The following is a 23,297-nucleotide window of genomic DNA, read 5'->3' on the forward strand; positions in this document are numbered from 1 at the left end:
TTTCAAAAAGTGAGGCTTCTCCCTTTGAAAAAAAAAATCTCTGAGTGGATATTAAATAGGCTTTCAAAGTACTGGGCCAGAATCCTGTCTGGGGTAAGCAGCCACAGCTCCACTCTTTTCTAATGGATCTGTGTGGAGTTGCACCAGCTGAACATCTGGTCCCCAGTTCACACAACCAAAGCCATTAACCCCTCCCTGTCAGACACAGTGAGCATTATGCATCTGAAAATCCAAATGCCTTGGGCTGGAGTTAATCCGAATTCTTCTTCTGAAGCCATGCTTGCTTTGCGTTTCTGTTCATCATTTTTATTTTGTGGTGGGAGACACATTTGTGCATCTTTATGCATCAGAGTCTACTCCCAGAGAGAGCTTCCTCTGAAAGAGTTAATAATTTCAACCTGTTTTCAGCTGGAATGAAGAAACTGGTTCCTCTGTATCCCTGCTTTCTATTCTTTTGTTGGCCTACTTCCCTCTGCTTGCATTTTGCATTCCTAATGCCATGAATAAATCAGGACCCAAGGATTTAGAAGGTGGTACAGCTGTAACCACTCAGAAAATTGAATCTGTGAGGCTTGTACTGCAGCTCTAACAACGGCCAATGTGGGTGTCCTGAACTCTTCTAATAACATTTAACTGCTACCAAAATAAAACTCACTTTGCCCTTCTTTTATACAACATTTGAGATTTTTGTGCCTCTAGCCAGTGTCTCCTCACTTGGTTACCTGTGTCTTTTAGGCAAAGCTCAGTTGTAAGGCCTCTAGGGCAGGGTAATCACCTCCTGGCTGCTGTGACAAAATGGCTTATCACAAATCTGTGTACAGAGGAGACAGGAACAAGGGAAACTGGGATCTGACCCGGCAAAGGGTTCATTTTCTCCACAGAAACAGCACAGTGAAAATCCTGCCTGGCTGTTGTCCTAGATCTTCTGATAACTTGTCATTAATAATACACACTGGGCTGATTTGTAGCTCCATGGCTCCTGAGAGAGTGTGTGAGGGAGCTCTTTATGTGCTCTTTAGTCTGGATGCATCTAGTCTGGATGAAAAACAACAGAGATTGGTAAAAAGCTTGCTCTGGATGATGAATATCTTGAAAGAACAAAGTCTTCAAGTATTTTCCTCCAGGAAAGACGATTTTTGTTGTACTGATGGGTTTCCCTCATTATGGCTCTGCTTTTTAAAATGGAAGCAACAATTATGGTCTGACGAAGGTTGGATGCCACCAAACCTTGCTTTGACCAAAAATGCCTTTTATGTCCTTAGCATTTGATGATTTGGTTTAGGGCACAGGAATCCTGAGAGAACTGTATGTAGCTGTTAGACCTGTCCAAGTAATTATAGCTGGCAAAGGAGGTGTTGAAGTACATAAATAACATTCTGCAAGGTGTGTACCTTGTGAGGATGCCTCTCTGCCTCTCAGCTTCCTGTGTTGTAGGAGTAAAAAGTCTGCATAACAGAGGGTAAGACTTTTTTTAAAAAATGCTTTAATAATCTCCAGGCTTGCCCTTGCACAAATGTAGAAAAAAAAAAAAAGGCTTCAGGTACCTACACAGCCTCTAAATACCATTTTAACCTTGACAGTGTTTAGAGATCTGTAGGCTGAGGTGTGATCCCATTCTGCAGTTTAATGAGTGAACATGCATCAGGCAAGCTGTGGTACCTGCCAGAAACGTGACACAGGATGGGCTGTTCCAGCACTGCCTCAGTCGTGCGATATTTCAGTCACTGTAATGTGGCTTAGCTCCTGAGCTTCAGGCACTGGGTTTAGGCTGCAAATTGCCACAGATACTTTCAAAAATTTTACTCTCTGCCCAAATCCTTTGGGCTCTTCCTGTGAAGAATTCAGGGATAAGCTTCTCCTTTGAATGTATTTTACGTGCAGCCGTATCCCCGTGCAGTTTGACTTGCTCTGCTCCAGTGTCTGTGCTGCCTGTGAGTGTGATCTCTGCAGGAAGAGGCTGCTCTCTGCAGGTTTTCTCCCAGCCCTCTCTTTCTCTCTCTCATTTCTGGGCCTGTAACATCCCCATCATGGTTTGTTGTGCACGGATCACTAAGCAGTTTCCTTTCTCTTAGGGCACCTCTGTTCTGCGTCCAAGTGAATCTTCAGCAGCTCCTGTGTGATTGCTTTCCTGCTCCTTTGAGTGCACGGCCCAGTAAATAAGGAGGGGGATGGAAAACACATTGTAAACGTGTTGGCAGCTTTTGAAGAACAAAACAGCCCCTGAAATCTGCCTTGTCTGGTTTACCCTCCTCTCCTGCATGCTTTTGCTTTCTTTTCTACCATTTTCTCCTTTCTCTTTTCTTTCTCCATATCTTCCCCCAAATTCCTTTTGATACCAACCCCTGTTTGTTTTGGCACCTGCTGCTCTGAAAAGATTTGCTTCCTCCCCTACAGCCTCTATTTCTCATTTTGGGGAATCGTTTCAAGGCCTGTGTGGGAACAAATGAAAAGGGGGATTCATTCTGTTTGAATGCATGGCAGCTGTCGGCTTGTATCAGTTCTCTGCCCATTCTTCTCTCTCACCCCAGGTACCATGTGTGTAGAAAGTACCCTGCTGTTTTTCTAAATGCTTTCAGCAGGGTGGAATCTGCTCTGGGAAGATTATTGTGCTTATTGATGCTAGCAAAAGAGGTACAGTTATTTATTTGATATCAGTTATTTAAACAAACAAAAAAGCCCCCCAGGATAGTACAATATCCAGACAACTAAATTATTTTCTTAGGGCCCTAATTGTAGTTTTGTTCCTTCTTGTTGAAGGGAGGCTCTTTGTGCTCTGCTCCCAAGCCTGCTGGCCTGTCTAATGTACTGGAATTGATGGACAGGTCTGTCCTTTGTGCAAGACCTGTTCCTGCTGCCTCCCCTTCCCAGGTAGGAACAGCACAACCACTGAGATCAGTGATCCTGAATCAAAACAGACGTACAGCTGTCTGGATGTGGGCAGCTGGGAGAGAACCCAGCCCTGTCTGATGCTTTAATTAGGAGGAGACCTAGGTGAGGGAGCCCTGTGTCTCAGGAAAACCGTGATTTGTAGGCTCTTGGGGAGGAATTTGATTTCTTCAAGACATAATGGACTTTGTCCTGGCTCACAAGCCTTTCACCAAACTCTCCTTCAGCAGATGGATCCACAAGGACTGTGGGTGTGTGGCTCTAGGGAAAGTGCTCTTCTTGGTGTCTGCTGTATTCTCTTTTTAACATTCTCTTTTTACATTCTGTTCCTGGGTAAAGCATCATTCTCTAAAACACTTTAATTGGGATAGATTTGAGCTTTACTCTGAAAGGGAAAGAATGTACTAAAATTTCCAAAGGATAGTAACAATACTTCCTCTTCTGTACCAGAGAGATGAACTTTCAGGGGTTGTGATGTTTCATAGGAGGGAAGAGAGACTGCACATTTTGGGAATCAATTCCCCGTGACAAGGACTATTTTAGAAGATAAAGTTAATTGGTGGGAACTTATGGGAAGAACAATGTAAACGTAATAGCCCTTAATTATATTGAACCTTGAAGTTTTATGTTGAAAATGTGAATGGCAGAACTTTAGGTAATGTTTTTATTTGCTTGGTGATGCAAGAATAATTAGTGTCATGGATATTTCAGCTTAAAAGTGATTAAGAATAATGGTTTTGTATATGGCGACTGTAATACAGAATTAGGGCTGAAAGCAAACACAGCCCTTATTTCTAGCTTTTAAAACTTTCAAATTAAAAATATTGTCAGTGTGTCTCTCTGTACATATATATGTCAATTTTATGTTCAAGCCTTATAAAATCTATTCCAATTTTTACCTGTTGTATGATTGTACACTGTATTTAGCACTGTGCATATTGAGATGTCCCTGTTGGGAGGGTGCACATTGTTAGTTTTCCTAACAAGGTACATATTTGCTGTTCCATAAAACATAAAATGTCTGAAATGTTTCATTAGGGGAATACATAAAGTAAGTACCACTGTATCTTCTGGAAGCTCAGCTCTTGGAGTTCCTTGGGAGATTTTTTTGGCTGAAGTTCTCTTCAGAACTCAAAGCACACCAAATTTAGCCTCTCATCTCAGAAACCTTCCCATACACTTAAAAAAGTTGTGGTGCTTATGTGAAAACTGCAATTATGACACATCCGAGTTGGTCTCCCTCGCTCCCTTTGAGTTCTGAATTCCTCCTCTCTTTGCCCTAATTATATCCTTAAAACAGAAAGTATCAGAGGACCTGGGAGGATATTCCCAGCCCAGGAAGCAACTCTCCCAGCAGAGATTCTGGTTTGCCTCATAATTTAAACTAAACTGACACAAGAGATTACTTTTTCTCTACTGCATTTAAACAATCAATAATTTAGGATGCTTGTACTGCAAAGCACCTTGTTTTTGTGGTTCATGCTGTCTGTTCACATCTCTGTGCTGATGTCTGTCTTGTGTGCATGTGTAACTTGGCTTGATATGTTTATCCGTGTTGTCACGTCCCTTACAGGTGCTGGTGGTGACAGACACATGCTGCCATCGGATTTGGTTGTGTCTCTCTGGAGAATGGTGTCTTTAGAGTTGCCTGGACAGCCCTTCCAGACTCTGCTGTTATTTTCCCCCTTGCTTGCCTTATTTAACCCAAGATTTATCATTTGTGTGTGAGCACAAAAATAGCCCAGCAGAGTCTCTGCTCATTTTTGTCTTCTGATCCATATCTGGGCTTTTTTTTTTTGGTTTAAATACAGCTTTCCAGGAGGGATTTTGTTGCATCAGTACAGCTGTTGAGGAAGCAGAAGCTATTGAAGAAGCTTTTAAGAGCAGAAGGTGTGGAGTGAGTATTCTTGGGTTGGTACTCAAAGTATTCAGTGTTGCTCCTTTTGGAACCAGCTAGAAGGAGGCTGCTATTTTAAAATCTCCTTCCAGTGTAGTTACATGAGTTTTCTGTGCCTCTCTGTGCTCTGGTGCACCCATCTAGGATGAAGGGAGAACTTCCTTGGGTCAGCCACCCACCTGCTGCAGGCTCCAGCAGGTACCACCACAAGAAGCTCACTGGTTTCTTGAGGACTCTCTCAAACTTATTTTACACAAGATCAACTATATTTCGAGTTTTAAACCTTCTCCATGTTTAAATTAGTGACCTAGAGAAGCTTTTGATCTGTTCACATCCCCATGGTGTGGGATTGAAGTTTTTGTAAGGTGCCCAAACTGGCTGAAAGGTGGTGGTGGGCTCCCCACCCTGCTGGGCAGAGCCCTGGGGTGGCTTGGGCACTGTCCCTCTGCAGCACCATCTCCTGACCATGGTCCTTCAACCCACAGGAAGCCTTGGTATAATGCAGAGAATTTGCCAGTTGCTATTTCCATTGCTGGCTTGGCCAGAAGTGATTTTTCAGGAATGTAGTGGAGTTGTGAAGATGTTACACTTGTTGGGTCTGAGTGATCCAAGTGAACCTGCACTTTGGGATACACCTGAGATGGGGAATAAATGTATAGAAATATAAAATGTTTACTAACAGCACTGATATTTCTGGATAACATGACTATATCAACAGAAAAATATAATCTTCAGTCTGTCAGCTCTGGGGAAAAAAGGACTAAGATTCATTAAAGATTGTTCTGACAAGGACCAGGAAGATTGTATTTCCCAACTTTTAATTTTCCCATGGAGAGGCTGAGACAGCCTAGTGCTTAAAACACAGAGCTGGGATTACATTTGAATCCTCTTTCTCACCAAGTAATTTAATTCTGTTTCTTTTTATGTTATATGAAAATAACATCACTTGGTGACTTGAGCAGTTGAAAGCCTTGCATGGAATGATCTGAAGAACTGTAACTGTTATCTATGGACCAAAACCCCAACTCTCTGTCCTCATCTAAGCTAGCAGCTCAAATCGTCCTGTTTCTTGTGAGCTGAGACAAGATACCCTGACATTTAAAAGATCACCCCAGCCTCGAGAATTGCCTCCTTCCTTTACTTATTTTTCTTTTCTAAGAATAGGAAGCACATCCGAAATTAAGCGATAATCCTATTTTTGCTCCTTTGATTTTAAAACGGCCTATTCTTCAATTACAAAATCTTGTGTCAGATACCCAAATTGTGGTTAAGGAAGGAGGCGACTGTGTCTGGCATTTTCCAGCACACGCGTGGCCATCTCCAACCTAAAATGAGAGCCGGCAGCCCCGAGAGGCGGTGGGAGATGTCGGCGAGCGGCGGGCAGCGTGTCTGAGCCCAGCAGCCCGTGCCAGCTCTCCAGAGGTCAGACCACGGCTCTTTCTGTGTGTTTGCACATCTCCCCTCCTCCCTTTTCTTTCCCCCTCTCCATGTGTATTTTGTCTCCTCCTCCTCCCGTGCGTGCCTCCCTTTGCATCTCCGCTGCTCTCCCTCCCCTCCCCGGCATCGACCGCCGGCCGAGCTCTCCGGAGGGCCGGGCTGGGCTCGCCCTTGCTCCCCGCTGCCTTTTGCCGAGTCAAGGGTATCTCCTCGGAGGCTCGGCGAGATGCTGCTGGCGGTGATGCGATCGCGTAGCAACCCAGCAGCCGGGGCGGCGGAGGGGGAGAGGCGGCGGCGCTGAGCCCGGCATGCAGCCCCGCCAGCGGGACCCGGCTGCTGATTCACACACGCTGCCCCTCGCCCCGCAGCCCTCCGGCGTCTCACACCTGGCCCACTCGCAAGGTAGGCCCTGACAGAATTTGTTTTGCCACCCAGGTCCTCCTGGCCCGGCTGGAAAAGGGGAGGATTTTGGACAGATGGTTTAAGCTCGGAAATGCGCTCTTTGGGGGTGTGCGTGCGTGTGTCCCTTCGCGGCAGCGCTGCCCATGCATGTGAGGTGAGGAAACTTGCAGAGAGGAAAAGAAGGGTGTCAGGGTGAGAGCAAGAGCGGTGCCCAAGACCATTTCCACCAGGGAGAGGCTAGGGAGCAGTTAGGGATGCGGATTCCCGAGGCGAACAGCAGTCTCCAGCATCCCGGTTTCGCTGGCTTTGATGCTTTGCACATTGAAGGTTTATTTACCCCGGCAGTGTTTCCGCCTGGGCTGAAGGGCTGCTCCGGGCAGGGTGCATGGTGGCCTTCTAGCATCTTCGTGGGAGGATCAGGCAGCAGGGCAAGGCAGGCACCCAAATATTCCCCACGTAGTAAGCCAGGATCAGCCCACAGTCCCAGGTCTGCCCTTTCCATTCACTCACTACCTTGCACGGTCCAGCCTTGCTCCTTTATGTGTCTGCCCTCCCCTCCCCCAGCTTCTCCTCAGTTCCTTTCACTCATCGTTCCTCCTCCTCCCCTCTCAAGGGCTTATTTTGCCACCACTGACCTTCCCTTGGATGCAGGCAGCCCTGACCGGCTGCAGGATTGCCTGCAGGAGGCACAGGACCTTTCCTGCACCCCAGGGCTCAGCACTCTGCCTCCCTCTCCCTGCCAGACAGGACAGCCTGTGGTTTCTCAAGATTTAGTAGCACAGATTATTACAGGTCCCCAGTCCAGCCTGTTTCCTCCAGCCCTCCCTCCAGCACAGCATCACAGCTGTGGAGGTCCACTGGTGGAAGTGCCAGCATTGTATTTGTGGGGTTTCGGTGCTGAAATTGCTGATGTGCAGTGACAGGGGTGTGGAACAATTACTCCCACACCCTTGAATGCCATGCTTTCTACAGAGAAACCAATGTTTGTTCGTATTTTGGGGTTTAGTACTGAAAAAAAAGTGTCTAGTCAATTTTTTGTCAGTTTGTTTTCCCTGAGCCCCAGTCCAAGGTCCTCACACCTCTCCTGCTGCTGCTCACCTCTCTGTCTTGGACCTGTGAGAGTTCTTGCTGGATTATTCTCATTAATGGCCTTTCCTGCCTGACCACAGTGCCCTTGTTGAGGAAGCTGTGTGAGGTCCCAGCCACAAGGTTCAGCTGTGCCGGGAGGGTTTCCCTTCTCCTGGCACCCATGTGTGGCTCGTGTGCCCGCTGTGGCTCTGGTGCCATCTCACACCCTCCCCTGCCAGCTCCACGAGCTGAAAGCTGCTTTCTCTGCTGCTGTGGGAGTTGTCCAGGCAGGGTTCTGGTGGCTCTCTGGAAAGGAACTGGACCACAGTCTCATTTTGCAGCAGTGTCCAGGAGTGTGGGTGCCTGGAGTGCTGGGAGGGGAAGCGTTGGAGTGGGTGTGATGCTGTGTTCAGGTACTGAGATGAGGACCACATCTCTGGATTAACACCTGAGACAGACCAAAGCTGCTCTCTAAAACTGGCCAGGACTGTAACTGTGAGTGGGGCTGCTCAGGTTGGAGTGACTCTTTGCAAAACTAAACAAAGTGAGAGGGGGAAGGGATTAAATGAATGGGTTCAAACAGAAATCCTGAATTCTGGAGACATTAGGTGAATTTCTAAATATATTCATGTTTTGAGAAATATATTCAAGGCTTCTGCTGTAGCCTGGATGTCTATGATAAAAGCATAAAAGGAGAATTAGAAGTCTCATGAAATAAGACATACTGACCAGAAAGAATTCGGTCTTCAAAACCCTCTCATTTTCATAGGTGCATAAAGATGAAACCAGTCTTTTCAGAATTGAGCCAAAACAGCTCCATCTCATTTTCTTTTACTGTTTCCCTTTGCATAAGAGGAAGGTCACTCTGATACCTCCCAAGTAGGGAAAGGAGATGTGACTCCATGGGGCACACAGCCTGGTCATAAAATTCATGGCCTCGGAAGGCCACAGAACCTTGTGCTTTGGCAGGGAGTTTATTATAAAGACGACCTTGGGGGCAAGGCAGAGTATTCAGTTTAGAGAAGCAGGTGCCAGCTTTACAGTGAGAATGAGAAGCAAAGTGCCAAGAAAGGCAGGAGTCAGCAGCATTACCTTGGCCATCAGAACCGAGTGTGGGTGTGCTCTTCCCACTGTTGATGATCAGTTACACAGCGTGGCAAATGGGTGATGGGCTTCTCACAATGCAGCCAAACCAGCAGGGAAGGGAAAGTTCAGGTGCTTAGAGGAGAAAGGCAAAGACAAGACTTGAGGTTTTTACTGGTTTGAATTGGCAGGATTTAGGGCTACAGCCATGTTTCTGAAGGAATATGTTCAGGTTTTATACTTGCTGCAACCTTCTTTCAGTCATTAAGCAAGTGATTTCCCTCCTCTTCTGCTGTCCCTTTTGCTGCTTGCCCTTCTCCTGCTCCTTCTGTCTCTCAGGTCTATCAGGCAGCAGCTTCTCTGTGTCCAGCACAGCAGGGCTGTGGGCTCACAGCTGGGTCCCCTGCCTGCTTGAGTCATTATTTCAGTAATTTAACCTGCTAAAAGATGGGAAAAGTTCCTAGGAAAAGTGAGCTTTAGAGAGAGCAACTTAAAACCCAGCTGGGAGTCTGAAATGACATGCAAAAGAAATTTAGGTTTTTCAATATTCCCCAAAAAAAAAAAAAATCCTGAAAGTTATTTTTGAGCAGAGAGGGGGGTAGTCAGTTCTGCATGACCATGTTGTGGGCACACACCCACACTCACCTGCTGAGGTGGGGACATCATCATCACAGTTTCCTAGTGCAAAGCCAACTGGTGAAATTTTTCAGTTTGAGATTGTGTGAGTGTGTATATTCTGTTGCTTGGGAAAATGGAGAGTGAGTGAGCCAGGGGAACGGATGCTGCTTCCTCATTAAGATGTGTGGCACCTGTTTCTCCTTTGAATTAAAATAACATTTTGGTTATGAGCTCGAAGTCCAAGTGGCTATTTAAGAAAGGAGCTCATTAGATGTGAGAGTCCCCACTTCACCCACCCTCAGTGACTAAGACATCTTCTGTGCTGCTTGCTCACTACCAGACAGCAAAGGTTTGATGTTCCTTCTTATGGACAGGTGCTTAATTGAAGCACCCTTCAATTTAATTAATAAAGGGAACCTGGTTCTTTGGTGGAAGGGCAGTGTGAAGCCCAGGGGCAGCTTTGGCCTCTGGGATTTTTAACCCTCAGATGACGGGGTTGGAAATGCTTCCACATGTAAAAGATTGCTGATAGCTGCCTTTCAGGGTACACAGGAGCACATAACAACCAGGAGAATGTTGGGATGGTTTTTTGTGGGAGTGTGTTTGGGTATCTATTCCGGGTCTGTAAAGAGATGGAGATGAAGGGCCCACGCTCTGAGAGGGAACTGTGTTGTTTTCATGTTGATCCCAGTGGGACAAAGGTTGCTTCTCTCTCACCAAACCTTGACCAGTGGGGTCTTGGGAAGTAGGTCGTCTGGCCCTCAATCTCAGGCTTCAATTATTTACTTACAAGTGCAGAAAATAATTTTTTTGCTGAAACAGGATGTGTTGTTAAGCTGTCGAGGGAGTCCTGCTGTCTGTCAGCCTGGGAATGCTGCCTTTGTTAGCATCTACATGGGAGCTGAACTCTGAAATATCCACAAGCCTCCCACCTTTCCCCTTAAAGGACACTGAACATGCTGAGCTAAAATGTTATTACTTCTCTGTACAGTAATTTAAACAACAACAAAGCCATTAACATTTCCAGCAGCGGGGAACAAGTTTGTATTTCCACTCTCCTCATGGGATAAAGACTGAGCTGAGCTGCCTTGCCTCAAGATGTTCCCATATATTTTTTCCTTATAGGCCAAGATCTGAAGTGGAAAGTTTCAGGAAAGAATGTTTTAGGAGGAAATTAGCAATTCAAAGCATAAACCGTGTGATTGAGAGACCTCTTGAACTATATGCTGTGTTTGCTGTTATTATATGTGGTAGAGAGCTGAAAATTCAACGTCTGACATTACACTCTGCTTCCTGTGACAGGTTTCTAATCCTGGGGGTTGCCTTCAGCCATGGAGGGTCAGCTGCAGTGTGAATTCCCTTAATGTTGGGGAGAGTTTGGATATGGGATTGTATCAGGAGGATTTTAAACCACTGCAGCAAAATTGGAGGATACTGTGCACATGTGCACTGGTGCTAAGCTGTCACCTTCCTTTTGGCTGGGATGGAGAAGAGGGCAGGAGCTGGGACACAGCCTCCAGCCTGCCAGGTCTGTAAAACAGAGAGCACAGAGATCCCCGAGTGGGAGAGAAAAAAGGCAATTATTTTTGTTTTAATACACTTTAATGCCCAAGCACTCAACTGTTGAAATGTAACATCCAGATTTTTGGCTTTCTCATTTTTCAAGTAGGTCTCATTTTGTAGTGGCTTGGGTCCTAAATTGTTTGGAAGCTGTGGGACATGCACTGCTTCATTTCTTAGGGTGTACTGAGAGCAGAGAAAAGTGTTGGTTGCTTTTCATGGGGGATGATGCAGAACAGTACCAGGCAATGAGGTTGTACCTGATCCTTCTGAGGCCTGATCTGACCACCTTTGTGCCTGGAGTGGCACCTCCAGCAAAGATGGGAGACACCAGTGCAAGAGGTTTCCCTCCTTGCTGTCTGCACTGTGTGAGTGCAGTGCCCCAGTCCCTGCTCCATGGTGATTCTACAACTGCTTCTTGTAGTGTCCACCTCTGGAAATTCTCACCTGAGCCTTGATGTTTGTTATGCTTGCACAGAGATGTGCCCAGGGGACCAAGCTCACTTTATATCTGTTTGAACAGCCTGAGCACGTTGTTCCCTGAGTCCTCCAAAGGAGGATCTCTCAACTTTCTCTCTCTACTTTCCAAGTAGAGGCTTGGAGCAGGCTGTGGGGATGATAGCTTTTGTTGTCAGCGCTTAAATCTGCTTTGTATGATGTTGAACCTTGGCTGTTGTGTGCTGGGTCTCCAGCAGCAACTTAAAGCAGAGTGCAGAAGGTGAATGGTGGTGTGGGAGAGGCAAAGTGGATCACAGGTTTGGCTCCTGACAGGCATAGACATCAGGCAATAGGAATTTAGGCAGGAAGCATCCACAAAATCTCTGCTCCACATGCTGCAGTGCCCAGACACAGAAGCACTGAAGTAGGAGTGCCAGAACTGGAGCTGTTTTGTGTGCCTCGGCAGAGAAGCAGAGCAGATCAAGAGCATTTCTTCTTGCCTGGTTCCAGTAATAGCAGGGAATTTGGCAAGGGGTCCTGTGGAGCTGTTGGCTTGCCTGCAGACGTGCCTCTCCGTCTGGTTGTCTCTCTCTCCCCCTGAATGTCCTCCTTTGTGCTGGCTGCTGTGCAGCTCAGTCACTTCCACATAATCTGGGTTCTCCTCCTCTGGGCTTTGTCTTTGCTGTTGCAGAGTGGCAAAGGGCAGCTGAGCCTCTGCCCTCCTACCTGCTCTAGTGTTTGTGGCAGCAAAGTATTGCACAGGACATGGCTGGGTAGTGCCCTGTGCTTGGCACTCAGCTTGTTCTGTGACTGCTGCCCTGGACAGGCTTTGGTCCCCTGTGCCACCTGTGTCCTGATGGGCTTTGTCACCCCTGGAGGAGTTCAGGGATCCCAGCACTCAGGAGGTGCAGCCTTGGCTGTCCTTGTTTCCATGATGCTGGCGGAGAGTGTGGAAACCTCCACGTCCTGCATGGGTATCTGTGGATACCTGCAGGACAAGAGTGACCCAGCCCTGCCTCAGAACTGCCCCTGCCCCGTGCATGCAGATCTGTCACTCTGCAAAATGCAGAGCAGAGCTCGTGACCTTCCCAGTTCTGCTCCTGTTCTGCAGTGCTGGTGGCAGGACCAAGGGGCCGGGCTGTGCTGGGAGGACTGGGAGCAGAGAGCCCCTGTGTGTGTGGTGTTGGGGGGCTGGCTGAACTCTCTGGCCAGCACACGTCACTGCAGTTTCACTGCACTGTTCCACAGAAAAACCCAGGCCTCAGGATGGCAACTGCAGTGAGACATCACTGGCAAAAGCCATGGATTTCCCAGTCCTGGGGAAGAGCTCAGTGGCATTCCTCTGTTAGAGGAAAAATAACTTTCCACACCTTGAGAATTGTATCTTGGCTAGATTGAGTGTTACTCAGAGGTCATTTAGAGGAACAGAGCCCGAATGGCACAAGCACTGGAGGAAAAGGAGGTGGTGTTACCTTCTGTCAGAAATCTTCTGTACCCTAGGAATTGGGTGTGGTGAGTTTGCCCCAAGAGACTGGGGAGCTTTGAAGACCCTGGAATTTATAATTATTAATGTGGGTCTCATAATCCCCTCATAATCCCCTGCCTGCAAGGGGAAAGGAGCAGGGATACACAGCCTGCAGCGTTCATTGGTGCTAATGGGCAGGAGAGGGAGAGGACGAGACCTTGGATTGTCAGCCTGCTGGAGAGCTCAGCACAGGCTGTTCTGCTGGAAAGGGAGAGAATTATGGCTGTAAAAAATCACTATGAGATTTAAAAAAAAATCATGACAGGATAATCTCTTAATGTGTGTAATTGAGGGGAGAGAGGCAGTGAAGGCTCAGGCAGGGGAGTGAGGGATGTGAAGTGTCAGAGATGGGCAGTGTGTGCAGGGCCGGGGGGATTTCTCCTCACCCGTCTGTGCAGGGTGCTGCTGTCACTGCAGGATGTGCTGCCTGCTCCTGCCCTGCCAGGGCCAAGCAGGAAGATTCCCCCAGCTGTCCAACTGAGCTGGGTGTGAAGGAGCAAACAACCTTCTTCCACCAGCATCACTCATTCCCCTGAAAGCAGCCTCATCTCCACACAGGCATGAACTCTCTCTGCTGGAACAGGTGATTTTTACCTCCTAAAAGTAGGAAAGCAGTCACCAAGTTTTCTCTGAGCTTTATTTCTCGTGGCTTTCCGTAAAGCTGAGATGGTGATGGCAATGAAATAAATCCCTATTTTAGCCCATGTAGAGTCCAAACAGCAAAACCCAGCAGCATTGTGACCAGAGGTTAATTCTTGTTCTATGGAATAGTCAGGGGGCCACTGTTAACTGGCTTTACAGGTCATGCAGTTCAAAAATGGGGATAATGAAGGGAATTTTGTAGCTCATAATGAGCAAACACTCATAAAAAGCTAGCTCACAGTATGAGATACATGAAGCTGGAGCTCTAGGCAATTTGCCTTGTGAATGCAAAATGAAAAAATATGTTTGAAGATGTTGTCTGTTATGGGGATATGTCTGTTCTGTCTAAACATAAGTTGTTCTGGATTAAAAACCATACTGTACCACCTGCTAGGAAGAAAGTGAATGTTATCTCCACCAAAACTAGAATAGTGGGCATGACAGTGAGATCCTCTCTCCCTCCATTTAAACCACGGGCATCTTGTACAGTTCAAGAAACCCAACCCTTTCTGAAAGTGCATTATAATCTGTGGGACTGACTTACACCATATCAATACAGCAAATTGCACAGCCAGGTGGAAAGAAAGAGTTGGACTTTTAGGTGAAACAAGACTGCAACACTAGTAGAAGTAACATTAAGAAGTACATTGAATTAAAAAAATGCTTCCTTTTAGTCTCCAGCTGCCGCGGAGGCAGCGCTCCAGGCGGCTGGGAAGGGGATCAGCTCCGTGGGGAGGTGCAAGCTGACCCAGGGACTCTAACGCTGCTTTTCAGGTGCTCCATCCCCATGACCATCAGTGCTGATGCAGCCCCTGGTGATGCAGGAGTGGCTCTATGTCCTCCCGCCTTGTCCTGAGTGGCACGTCCCGGACCAGGCGCAGCGCAGCAGCACTGCCCGCCCGCTGTCTCAGGTAAGAGCTGGCTCGGGGAGCCTTTCTCGTGGCAGCTTTCTGCAGAGCTTTGCAGATTCCTGGGGGGCAAACCAGGCCCTCTGTTGCTGGTGGCAGGGAGGGCTGCCAGCTCCAGCCCCCCTGTCAGCTGTGTTTAAGGAGAGCGTGCGCTCTCCTCCAGCGCTCTGGCTGCGAGGTGTTTCCCAAAGTAGGGGAAGAGAGACAACCTGCAGATATTTCAAGCCTCTTCCACAATAAAGGGCAGGAGGTTACTGTTAACAGCTCTTATGTATTTGGTTGGGCTTTGTTTTTTTCCTGGAAACTTGGAAGAATGTCAGCTTTTGGTGAAAATGTAGGTTTTCTGCTCTTCCTGGTTGCAGAGAAGAGCTTGGAAATAAGCCCCTGGTGGACACTGTAAGGCAGAGGAGGCATCTGACCTCTTACTAATCTACTTATCTTGAGGTTCACATCTTCCTCCTCTTTCCCTCAGGCTCCCTGAACCCCAGGCCAGGCTCCTCACCAGAGGGGAAGGAAGGTCTCAGGGGACCCCTGGGTCAATGGCAGAGCAGAGTGAAGAACAGAAAGGTGTGCTGGCAGCTCTGCAAAGCTGCCTGCGCTCTGCACTGAGCTGTCATGAGGTGGTTTAGCACCTCTGGTGTGGGGAAATGCTGCCTGGGCTCTGCCAGGCTGTGCATCCCTCTTTGCCTCTAGCTGTTGGTCCCAGGGGACCTCTCACCTGACAGGACACTGATGGACAGTGCCAAAGGTTCCCCTGGGCACTGGCAGTGTTCTTCTCAGGACAAATGAGGTCCCAGCTCTGCCTTTTTCATCGTGCTTCAGGCATGAAAAGCGAGGGCTGAGCCTGGGGTTTCTCCCTGCTGTGGCTGACCATCAGCCTGGACCTGTTCTGCCTCAGGGAGCTGGGATCTGCAGGAGGAGGGCAGAGCTGTCTCTGGAGAGGCTCCAGCATGCAAGAATGAGGCAGGGGACAGGCTCTTGGTGGCTGAGTCAGGGTTTCTTGGCCCCAGAGTGGCTGTTCCAGTGCTGCTGCCAGGCCAGTGCATGGGTGGGTGATAAACAGGCTAATGAGGTGAGGAGGGAGAGGGGTAGAAGATGATGAGCAGGGAAAAGCCTTCCTGACCTGCCTGAGCAATCCCTGAGGGGATCAGCGCCCTGTGGGATTTGCTGGGAGAGAGGAGGGGAGTGGGAGCAGGAGCAGTGGTAATGACAGCTCCCCTTGTTTGAAGGCTGTTCCCACCTAGCAAACAGCGTCCCTCTCTTGTCCTTGCTGGTCCTGAAAACTCTTGGCAGGCTGCAGACAGCCCGTCCTCAGCTGTGTCCTGGCCTCACTGGAGCCCCCTCCTCCAGTCTGGGAGCTGCTCTCCCATCTGCTGGGCTGGAGAGGTGCTGACGAGAGGAGGGGAGGGACAGCAGCCGTCAGATGTGCAGGAGGGGAAGAGAGGGAGAGATACTGGGAGCTTTTCTTTCCCTCCCTGTAGGTGGAAGAGAGCATGATAAAAATTCTGGGCGTCAGGACTGTGGGGGACACAAGAAGCCAGCCCAGAGCTTTTTGGCAAAAATAAACTATTTGCTCTTGGTCCAGGCTGGCATGAACATCTGCTGGTACCCAACACTGTGCTGGAGCATGTGGGGGACTAAAAGGGCATCTTTGACTTTTTTTGGGATTAGATCTCAAGACCTATTTACCTTCTGGGTCGCTGAGGCTTGATGGGATGATTTCCTGGATAAATCCCTTCCCTGGCAAACACCCCTGTGTGCTCTGTATGTGCTCCAGCCTCTGAGCCGAGGTCTCTGCTCGGTCCCAGCACATCCCTGTTACGATTTTCAGATGGCACAGAAATAACAGCATGTCTGTCAATATGATGGTGTAAATGAGAGCAAACTTTATTCTTCTAAATTCTACTTTTATAGAGTAGTTTGGTAAAGGAACATGATTGGTTATTAGAATCTACACTCTTTGTCAACAACCTTGCCAGTAAACGTGTTGGAAAAACACCACCTGCAGATGGTTTCTCACTTCCCAAGGTTTGTTTGAATCCCTCCTTAAGATTTTCTCAAGCCAAAATGAGAAAGTTGCTCGCCTGCCTTTCACACAGACACGGGCAGAGCCTGAAGCCTGAATTCAGACCAATTGTCAGTACCACACATCCCCTGTGCCCTGCACTGCCCGGAGCAGTGACCCCGCACACACCTCTGCTGTCCCCGGGGGCTGCCTGGGGCACATCCCTGCGCTCCGAGGGCAGCCAGGGGGTTAAGGCAGGTCGGAGGCTGCTGGAATGCCGTGCACAAAGCTGGGATTGAGGCTGGCTCCGATGCGCTGCCGCCCCCTGCGCATTCCTGGGGGGTCAGTGCCCGGCTCCCCGGCCCGCCCGCTGCCCCGCCGGGCGCTGCCGGGGCAGGGATGCCGCTCCTCCGGGTGAGCTCCGGGCGGACCCCGGGCTGAGCGCAGGGAGATGCACTCGCCACAGCCTGCGTGAGTGTTCTGTGCCCCAAAATAAACCTGTTCCAGGGCGGAGGGGGAGCAGGGGTCCAGGCTGCCGCTGCTGGGGTCTGGGGAGGGGATGCTGATGGGGTGCTTGGAGGGAAAGCACTCATTTCTCCCTCTGCTCGCTTGCTTGCGGGATTTTCTCCTAGGGAAGCAGATGTTCAGCACCTGCTCTCTGCTTGGTCACTGCTGCATGATTATCTAGGGGGCTTGGGAGTTGCAGGCGTGGTGGGATTTTAACTTATTCAATGAGGCTGTGTTGTCTGCAGAGCTGTGCTGCAGCTGCACCCAGGTAGAGCTGATCCCTTCCTTTGGTATCCTCCTTTGATCCTTTGGTATCCCTATCCTGGGATAGAGGGGAGGGCTGGAGCATTCCCTGGCACTGCCGTGGAACTGAGCTGCTTCAGTGCCATGAGCACCTGCACATGCAGAACATTGATTTTTTATGTGCAAGCAGCAGTTTTAGCTTGAGTGGATCACTATTCGTGGCCCCAAGAATCCTGTGAACTCTGTGGGTGATGGTTTTCTCTGTTTTCTTGGTGTTTCTGGAGTGGCAGGATGGGGAGGCAGAGAACAGCCTGGTAGATGTTTTTAGATGAATCAAACTTAGCACCAGGCTTGGCGATCATTTGATTTTTCTCTGAGAACTGGTGTGGAGGGGGTATTTTTAGCTGTGCAGCCAAATTCCTTGTCTGGTTGTTTTCACTTGCCTGTTGTTTCCCTCGGCTTGGCTGAATCTCTTCTCCAGACACCTCCACGAGCCCTTGGACAGCACAAGTGACAAGTATTTACACATTCCCCTTGGAAGAGCTGCTGCTTTTCCCCCAAGGCAGCTGCCCTTATCTGGCCTGTTGTATGCTGTTTAGAGAGTACTAACACATTTAATTATGGTTGATTAAGCACCGGGGGATAATTATCTCAAGCGAGCTCTAATATCAAAGCAGCATTCGATCGAAATGCTGCCACTTCTCCAACACAGCTCATTGATGTCTCACTTATGGGAACGTGTCCATGTGTTTTGCTCAACAAACTGGTTTTTGGAGAGAAAATCCCCTCTCACTCACTGAGTCCTGTGTGTTGCTGTCACCAGCACGTGCAGCAGAGTGCATTGCGAGCAGGGACATGTGCTAAAGGCTCAGGAGAGGATTCCAACAAGGATTTGTTGTCCAGGGATCAGAACCCAGTTTTTCCAGCTGGATGTGCTTCCCTTGTGTGGCTGGGTTAGGATTTGCTGTCTTCTCTCCATGGCCTTTTGCAGCACCCTTCCCACGGCTGCTCATTCTGGAGAGCTGCGGAGGAGAAGCAGCATCTGTGGAGGAGAAGTGGCTTCTCAGATTTGCCATGCAGGCAGGAAATATCCTGGAGCCTCTGGAGAGGAGCAGGTGGCAAGTCCCAGTATTGGGGATGGCATAAAGGATGTTGGCAGATCCCCTTGGTCCCTAGGAACAGCAGGATCAGCCTCCTCTCGAAGCACAGCAGCTCTGTATAACATGGAAAAATCATCATTAGCCCTGCAGGCACTGTGACACATAAGGACCAGCCCTGGCTTAACAGCTCTCAGTGAGATAATCTCACTGCTGGATAACGGGAGAACAGGAGATGTGCAGTCAGCACTCCCTTCAACCTTTGCTCTTAGTGCTGCTGGAGCTAGCACTGCATCCTTCTTCCAGAGGCAGCCAGGAGTTTCCTGGGAGCTGCTAGAGACCAGTTAAGGAACAGGGCAGCCCCCTTGAGAGATGAAAATCCAGTCAGGCTTAGGGCAGAGTGGGGTGGGTGTCCCCAGCAGGTTCCCAAAGCACCAGGCAGCAGTGTCTGGATGCAGTGTGGTTCTGTTTGTGCCCAGGTTGAAGCCTCGCAGGATGGTGCAGGACCTTCGTGTGTGACCCCCCGGGCTCCAAGCAGTGCTGCCGGGCCCCAGGCCCCTCTGGAGATGAATCTGTGCTGGAACGAGATCAAAAAAAAATCCCACAGCCTTCGGTAAGAGTCCTGCCTCGAGCAAGCTCCAGGCTGGCCTGGCCTTCCAGCCTTGCCTGCTGCTTGTGATTGTCAGGAGGTTTTTTGAACTTTTTTGCTTGATGAGCCATGTGAATTCACAGTGACCTTGGCTCAGCTCCCCCTCTGGTCCACAGACTTTTGAATCTCCTTTTGCTGGAAAGCATCTCCTGCATTTTCTACCCATCCTGTCCCCTCCTTCCCTGCTGCTCTCTCACACCTCTGCAGTTGTGTCTTTTTGCCTCCTCCTCCTCTGTGCCTGTCCCTTTGATGGGAGCCCTCTCCACTGCGTGAGGGGAACATGCCCTCCAGACTGTCAGAGTTTGCAGCTCCACAGCCAGCATGACAGAGAGCTTAACTGGGGCGTGTTAATTGTCTTCTGCCTTAATCCAAGGCTCCTGGAAGCTGCCCAGACATGTAAATGCCATTCCAAGCCCCCCTTGCTAGCCAGAGCAGTTCTGACCCACAGGCAAACTCAGAATGAACTGTCCTCTGCTCTGGGCTCCAGGGTGAGGAACAGCTTCAGTTTCTTGTCCTCAGTGCCTCTGTGCCTCCCCCCAGCTGGCAGTGTAGCCTCTCTGCTGGCTGGGGGTCCTGCACAGCCCAAGCTGAGGTGTGCTGCCACTCCCTGAGGAATCCTGGGGGTCAGAACCCAGCCATGGTGCTGTGCATCCCCTCCTCAGGGAGCCTGCTCCTCTCCTGTCTGTCTGTCTGTCTCACTGTCCCTGCTCTCCTGCCAGGGCTCGGCTGGAGGCCTTCTCTGACCACAGTGGGAAGCTGCAGGTGCCTCTCCAGGAGATCATAGACTGGCTGGGGCAGAAGGATGAGGAGCTGTCGGCACAGCTGCCCCTGCGGGGCGACGTTCTGCTGGTGCAGCAGGAGAAGGAGACACACGCGGTGCGTCCCCCCGAGGGTGGGCAGCCCTGCCTGGGACCCCTGCCTCGTGTCACTGCCCCTGCCACGGCCTGTGGGAGCACCAGTCCTTGGGTGTTTCCATCTCAGCTTCCTGAGAAGCCCATCTGGTTTTAGACAATAAACCCACATTACAGCCTCAAGTCACTTGCAGTGACCCCTGTCACTTGTAGTGGCTTCCCTGTGTCCTGCCTCTCACTGGCCTCTGCTTTTGGGATTCTGGAGCCTGAGAAGGCTGCTTGGTCTAGGGGCAGTCCTGTGGCTGGGACATGAGTGATACCTGCAGGAACAGTTATCATCATATCTGAAACTGGGGTACACCCAAACAGATCAGAGTTTCCTGCTCCCATGTTCACAGCATTTTCTTCTCACTGCCAGTGGCTGTTGGGCTTTAGTTGTTTTTACCTTGAAAACAAAAATGAAATGTTTACTGCTGCTATCCCTCATCCTTGCTGGAGCTTCCCTGGTGCACAAACAGCCCATCCAGCAGACAGCTCTGGTGTGGGAGCTGCACTTGGAGGGGAAGAGAGGACATACTAGACTAGCGTGCCTCTGAAGTCTTCCCTGGCAGATGTGCTGCTTTGGGGCATCCTGCTGTTCCTCTCCCTGCTCCAGCAGCAGCTGGACCTGTTGCTGAGCAGCTGCTGGAAGGATTGGTAGCAGGGCCATGCTCTCACTGCACGAGTGAAGAGCATTTCCAAGCAGTGCCTCTGAAAGCACCATAAATAAAACAGCTCCTCTTGTGCAGCCCTGGCTCAACACACCATCCTGGCCTTGTTCTTCTGTCTCCCCACTCCAGCAAAGCTGCAGGCCAAACCTCTCCAGGAGCCACCTTCTGCCAGGTGGTCAATCCTTCCCTGAACTGCAAAAATATTCCTCTTAACACTGACTCCTCTCTGTGCCTCCAGTAAGGTTTGGGCCTTGGGGTGAATAAATCACTGCAGCATTTGGCAAGGGGGCAGCCAGGGCACAACTTTCTGGCTCGGGCTGCTGTCTCATCTCTGTGCTCTGCTCTCCAGGCTTTCATGGAAGAAGTGAAGTCTCGGGGACCATACATTTACTCTGTCCTGGAATCAGCACAGGCTTTCCTTTCCCAGCACCCATTTGAGGAATTAGAAGAACCAACTTTGGAAAGCAAAGGTCTGTGGAGCTCTCTCTTTTTTGTTCTCTGGTTTCACAGCTCCTCCCGGGCTGGCCTGGAGGTGGCTGATGTGGCACATCTGCCTCACACCACCGTGCCCAGTTTGTGCCCAGTCCTTTGGGCAAAGCTCAGACTGGCACAGAGCAGTGTGGCTGTCCCAGGAAAAGGCAGAGGCCCTGGTGCAGTCTGAGATGGGGACACCTCATGAGGCAGCATCAGATGTGCTCTGGGGTTGGTTTCTAAAAAGCAGCACAGCTTCTTCCTGTGAGTATAGAGAGGCTGGATACCTAGAGGAGCTGCTGCAGAGATGGATACTATCATTACCTGTTTCCCTTCCCTTTTCCCACTTTTCCCTATTGTAGGAGCTTCCCGGTGATGGCAGAGTCGGTGACAAAGTATCTCTATAAGCAAAGCAACTGTGGTAGCACCTGGTTTATTGTGAGGGCCTTGCTTGTAGCTGCTAGACACAGCTAAAGCAGGCCAGTAGAGCAGGAAAGGAGAGGGAGGTTCTGAATACCGTACAATAAATACCTTTCCAAGTTGAATAGTCTGTGTTGGACCAACCAGTCTAATACAAGATAACAACATTTACATACAGCCAATAGAACTGTCCCATTACCTAAGGCAGGCAGAAGGGGATTGTTTAATCAAGAGAGATGACCCTCAGGCACATCATTATTCACTAGCTGATGGCCCTGTACCCCACACCCTAAATCTCAAAGCTTGCTTTCATTTCTATCTCGCCTGTTGATCTCATACTCCCAGAATCTAAACCACCATATCTGCAAGGTCTTTCTACTTCATCCTTCCCAGCACCCTATATTTTTTTGTCTCTCGTTTCCCTGTCCCCGTTCTCCTCCCCTCTGCCTCCCCAGATGTGTCCCCCCGGCACCGCATCCAGAACATCAGCCGCTTTGTGTGGAAGCAGGCCAACGTGGCCAGTGAGCTCTGGGAGAAGCTCACGGCGCGCTGCGTGGACCAGCACCGCCACATCGAGCGCACCCTGGAGCAGCTGCTGGAGATCAAAGGGGCCATGGAGGAGCTCAGCACCACTCTGGACCAGGCTGAAAGCGTGAGGGAGACCTGGGAGCCCATCGGGGACCTCTTCATTGACTCCTTGCCCGAGCACATCCAGTCAACCAAGGTACCTCTGGCTCTGAGGAGGCTCCAGCCCTGGTGATGAAATGCTGCTCGCCAGGGCTGCTCCCATGGACTGCTCTGTCCAAGGCAGCCTCATTACCTGGGATCTCAGGGCCAAGGCCTCTTTCCCACAACCCCCCCTGCTTTGTGAGGGGGTTTTGGCCAGCAGTGTTCTGAGCAACTGGCCATGCTGAGCACCTTGTCATGGCACAGACCTTCCACAGGTACAGTGGCTCAGCACAGTTGAGTCATTGTCCCCTTTCCATTTATCAGGAGTAATCTGAAGCCCCCCTTTCCATTTATCAGGAGTAATCTGCATCCTGGTTACCTTGGTTGGGTATTTTTCCCCTGCTAAGATACCCTGTGAGAGGGTATCTTGGCAGCCACTAGCCCACCCTAGCTTGTAGCAAAGGAAAATGATCCAAGTCCTGGCTACTCACCTGCTTCTTTTCCATTTTCCCCTGCTCTGTGCCTGTGTCCCTGTGCACTGGACTCCAGCTGTTCAAAGAGGAGCTCTCGCCCATGAAGGATGGGGTGAAAGTGGTCAATGATCTTGCACACCAGCTTGCCATCTCAGATGTCCACCTGTGCATGGAGAATTCCCGCACCCTGGAGCAGATCAACACGCGCTGGAAACAGCTGCAGGTGGGAAGGAGTCAGGAGCAAGCACTACAAATAAACCATGGGCAGGAGGGTGCTGGGAGGGGCTGCCACTGCTGGGCTTCAAGGATGATAAAGTGAGGTTTGGCACAAGGGTGATAAAGTAAGGTTTGGTTTGGATGTTATAGCTGGTGGTCCTGGAAGAGAAGAGCATCAGTTCAGTGTGAGGGAAGGGTCTGGTAAATCTGCAGAGATCTTGGTCAGGAAAAGGCAGTGGGAGGAACAAAGGGAGAATCAGGATGTGTTGGTGGAGGGGGTCAGTACCAGCTGTGACTGCTTTGATGTCTGTGAGAGTGTGGATACAGCTGAGCTGGAGCCGTGGCTGTGCTGCCTCAGCCTGTGGGAGGGTTCAGCAGGCTGGAGGAGGACACAAACACCAAGATAGGAGAGGAAGGCAAAGCATTTCTGTGCTGGGGCATGTCTGAGTCCACCCACAAGCCTTCCTGAATGGGTCATCAATCCAAAATGCCTGCTGGACTGCCAGTGAATTATTTTTCAAC

General features: G+C 49.8%; 1 protein-coding gene across 5 annotated transcripts in view; it reads left to right on the forward strand.

Moving 5' to 3' along the window:
* Positions 1-6,182: 6,182 nt before the first annotated feature.
* Positions 6,183-23,297, forward strand: part of DRP2 (dystrophin related protein 2) — a 30,198-nt gene continuing 13,083 nt past the window's right edge. For 3 of the 5 annotated variants that reach the window (XM_063416816.1, XM_063416815.1, XM_063416817.1), the window contains exons 1-7: positions 6,184-6,622; positions 14,331-14,467; positions 18,796-18,929; positions 19,685-19,841; positions 20,876-20,996; positions 21,873-22,141; positions 22,636-22,782. In XM_063416816.1, the coding sequence (XP_063272886.1) occupies positions 14,360-14,467; positions 18,796-18,929; positions 19,685-19,841; positions 20,876-20,996; positions 21,873-22,141; positions 22,636-22,782 (936 nt within the window). In that variant the 5' untranslated portion in view covers positions 6,184-6,622; positions 14,331-14,359. Of the gene's footprint in view, positions 6,623-14,330; positions 14,468-18,795; positions 18,930-19,684; positions 19,842-20,875; positions 20,997-21,872; positions 22,142-22,635; positions 22,783-23,297 lie in introns of those variants that run through there. The other 2 variants (XM_063416818.1, XM_063416819.1) reach the window with 2 other exon arrangements.

This window comes from Prinia subflava, chromosome 20 (genome assembly GCF_021018805.1).
Source record: "Prinia subflava isolate CZ2003 ecotype Zambia chromosome 20, Cam_Psub_1.2, whole genome shotgun sequence".
Classification (NCBI taxonomy): Eukaryota; Metazoa; Chordata; class Aves; order Passeriformes; family Cisticolidae; genus Prinia; species Prinia subflava.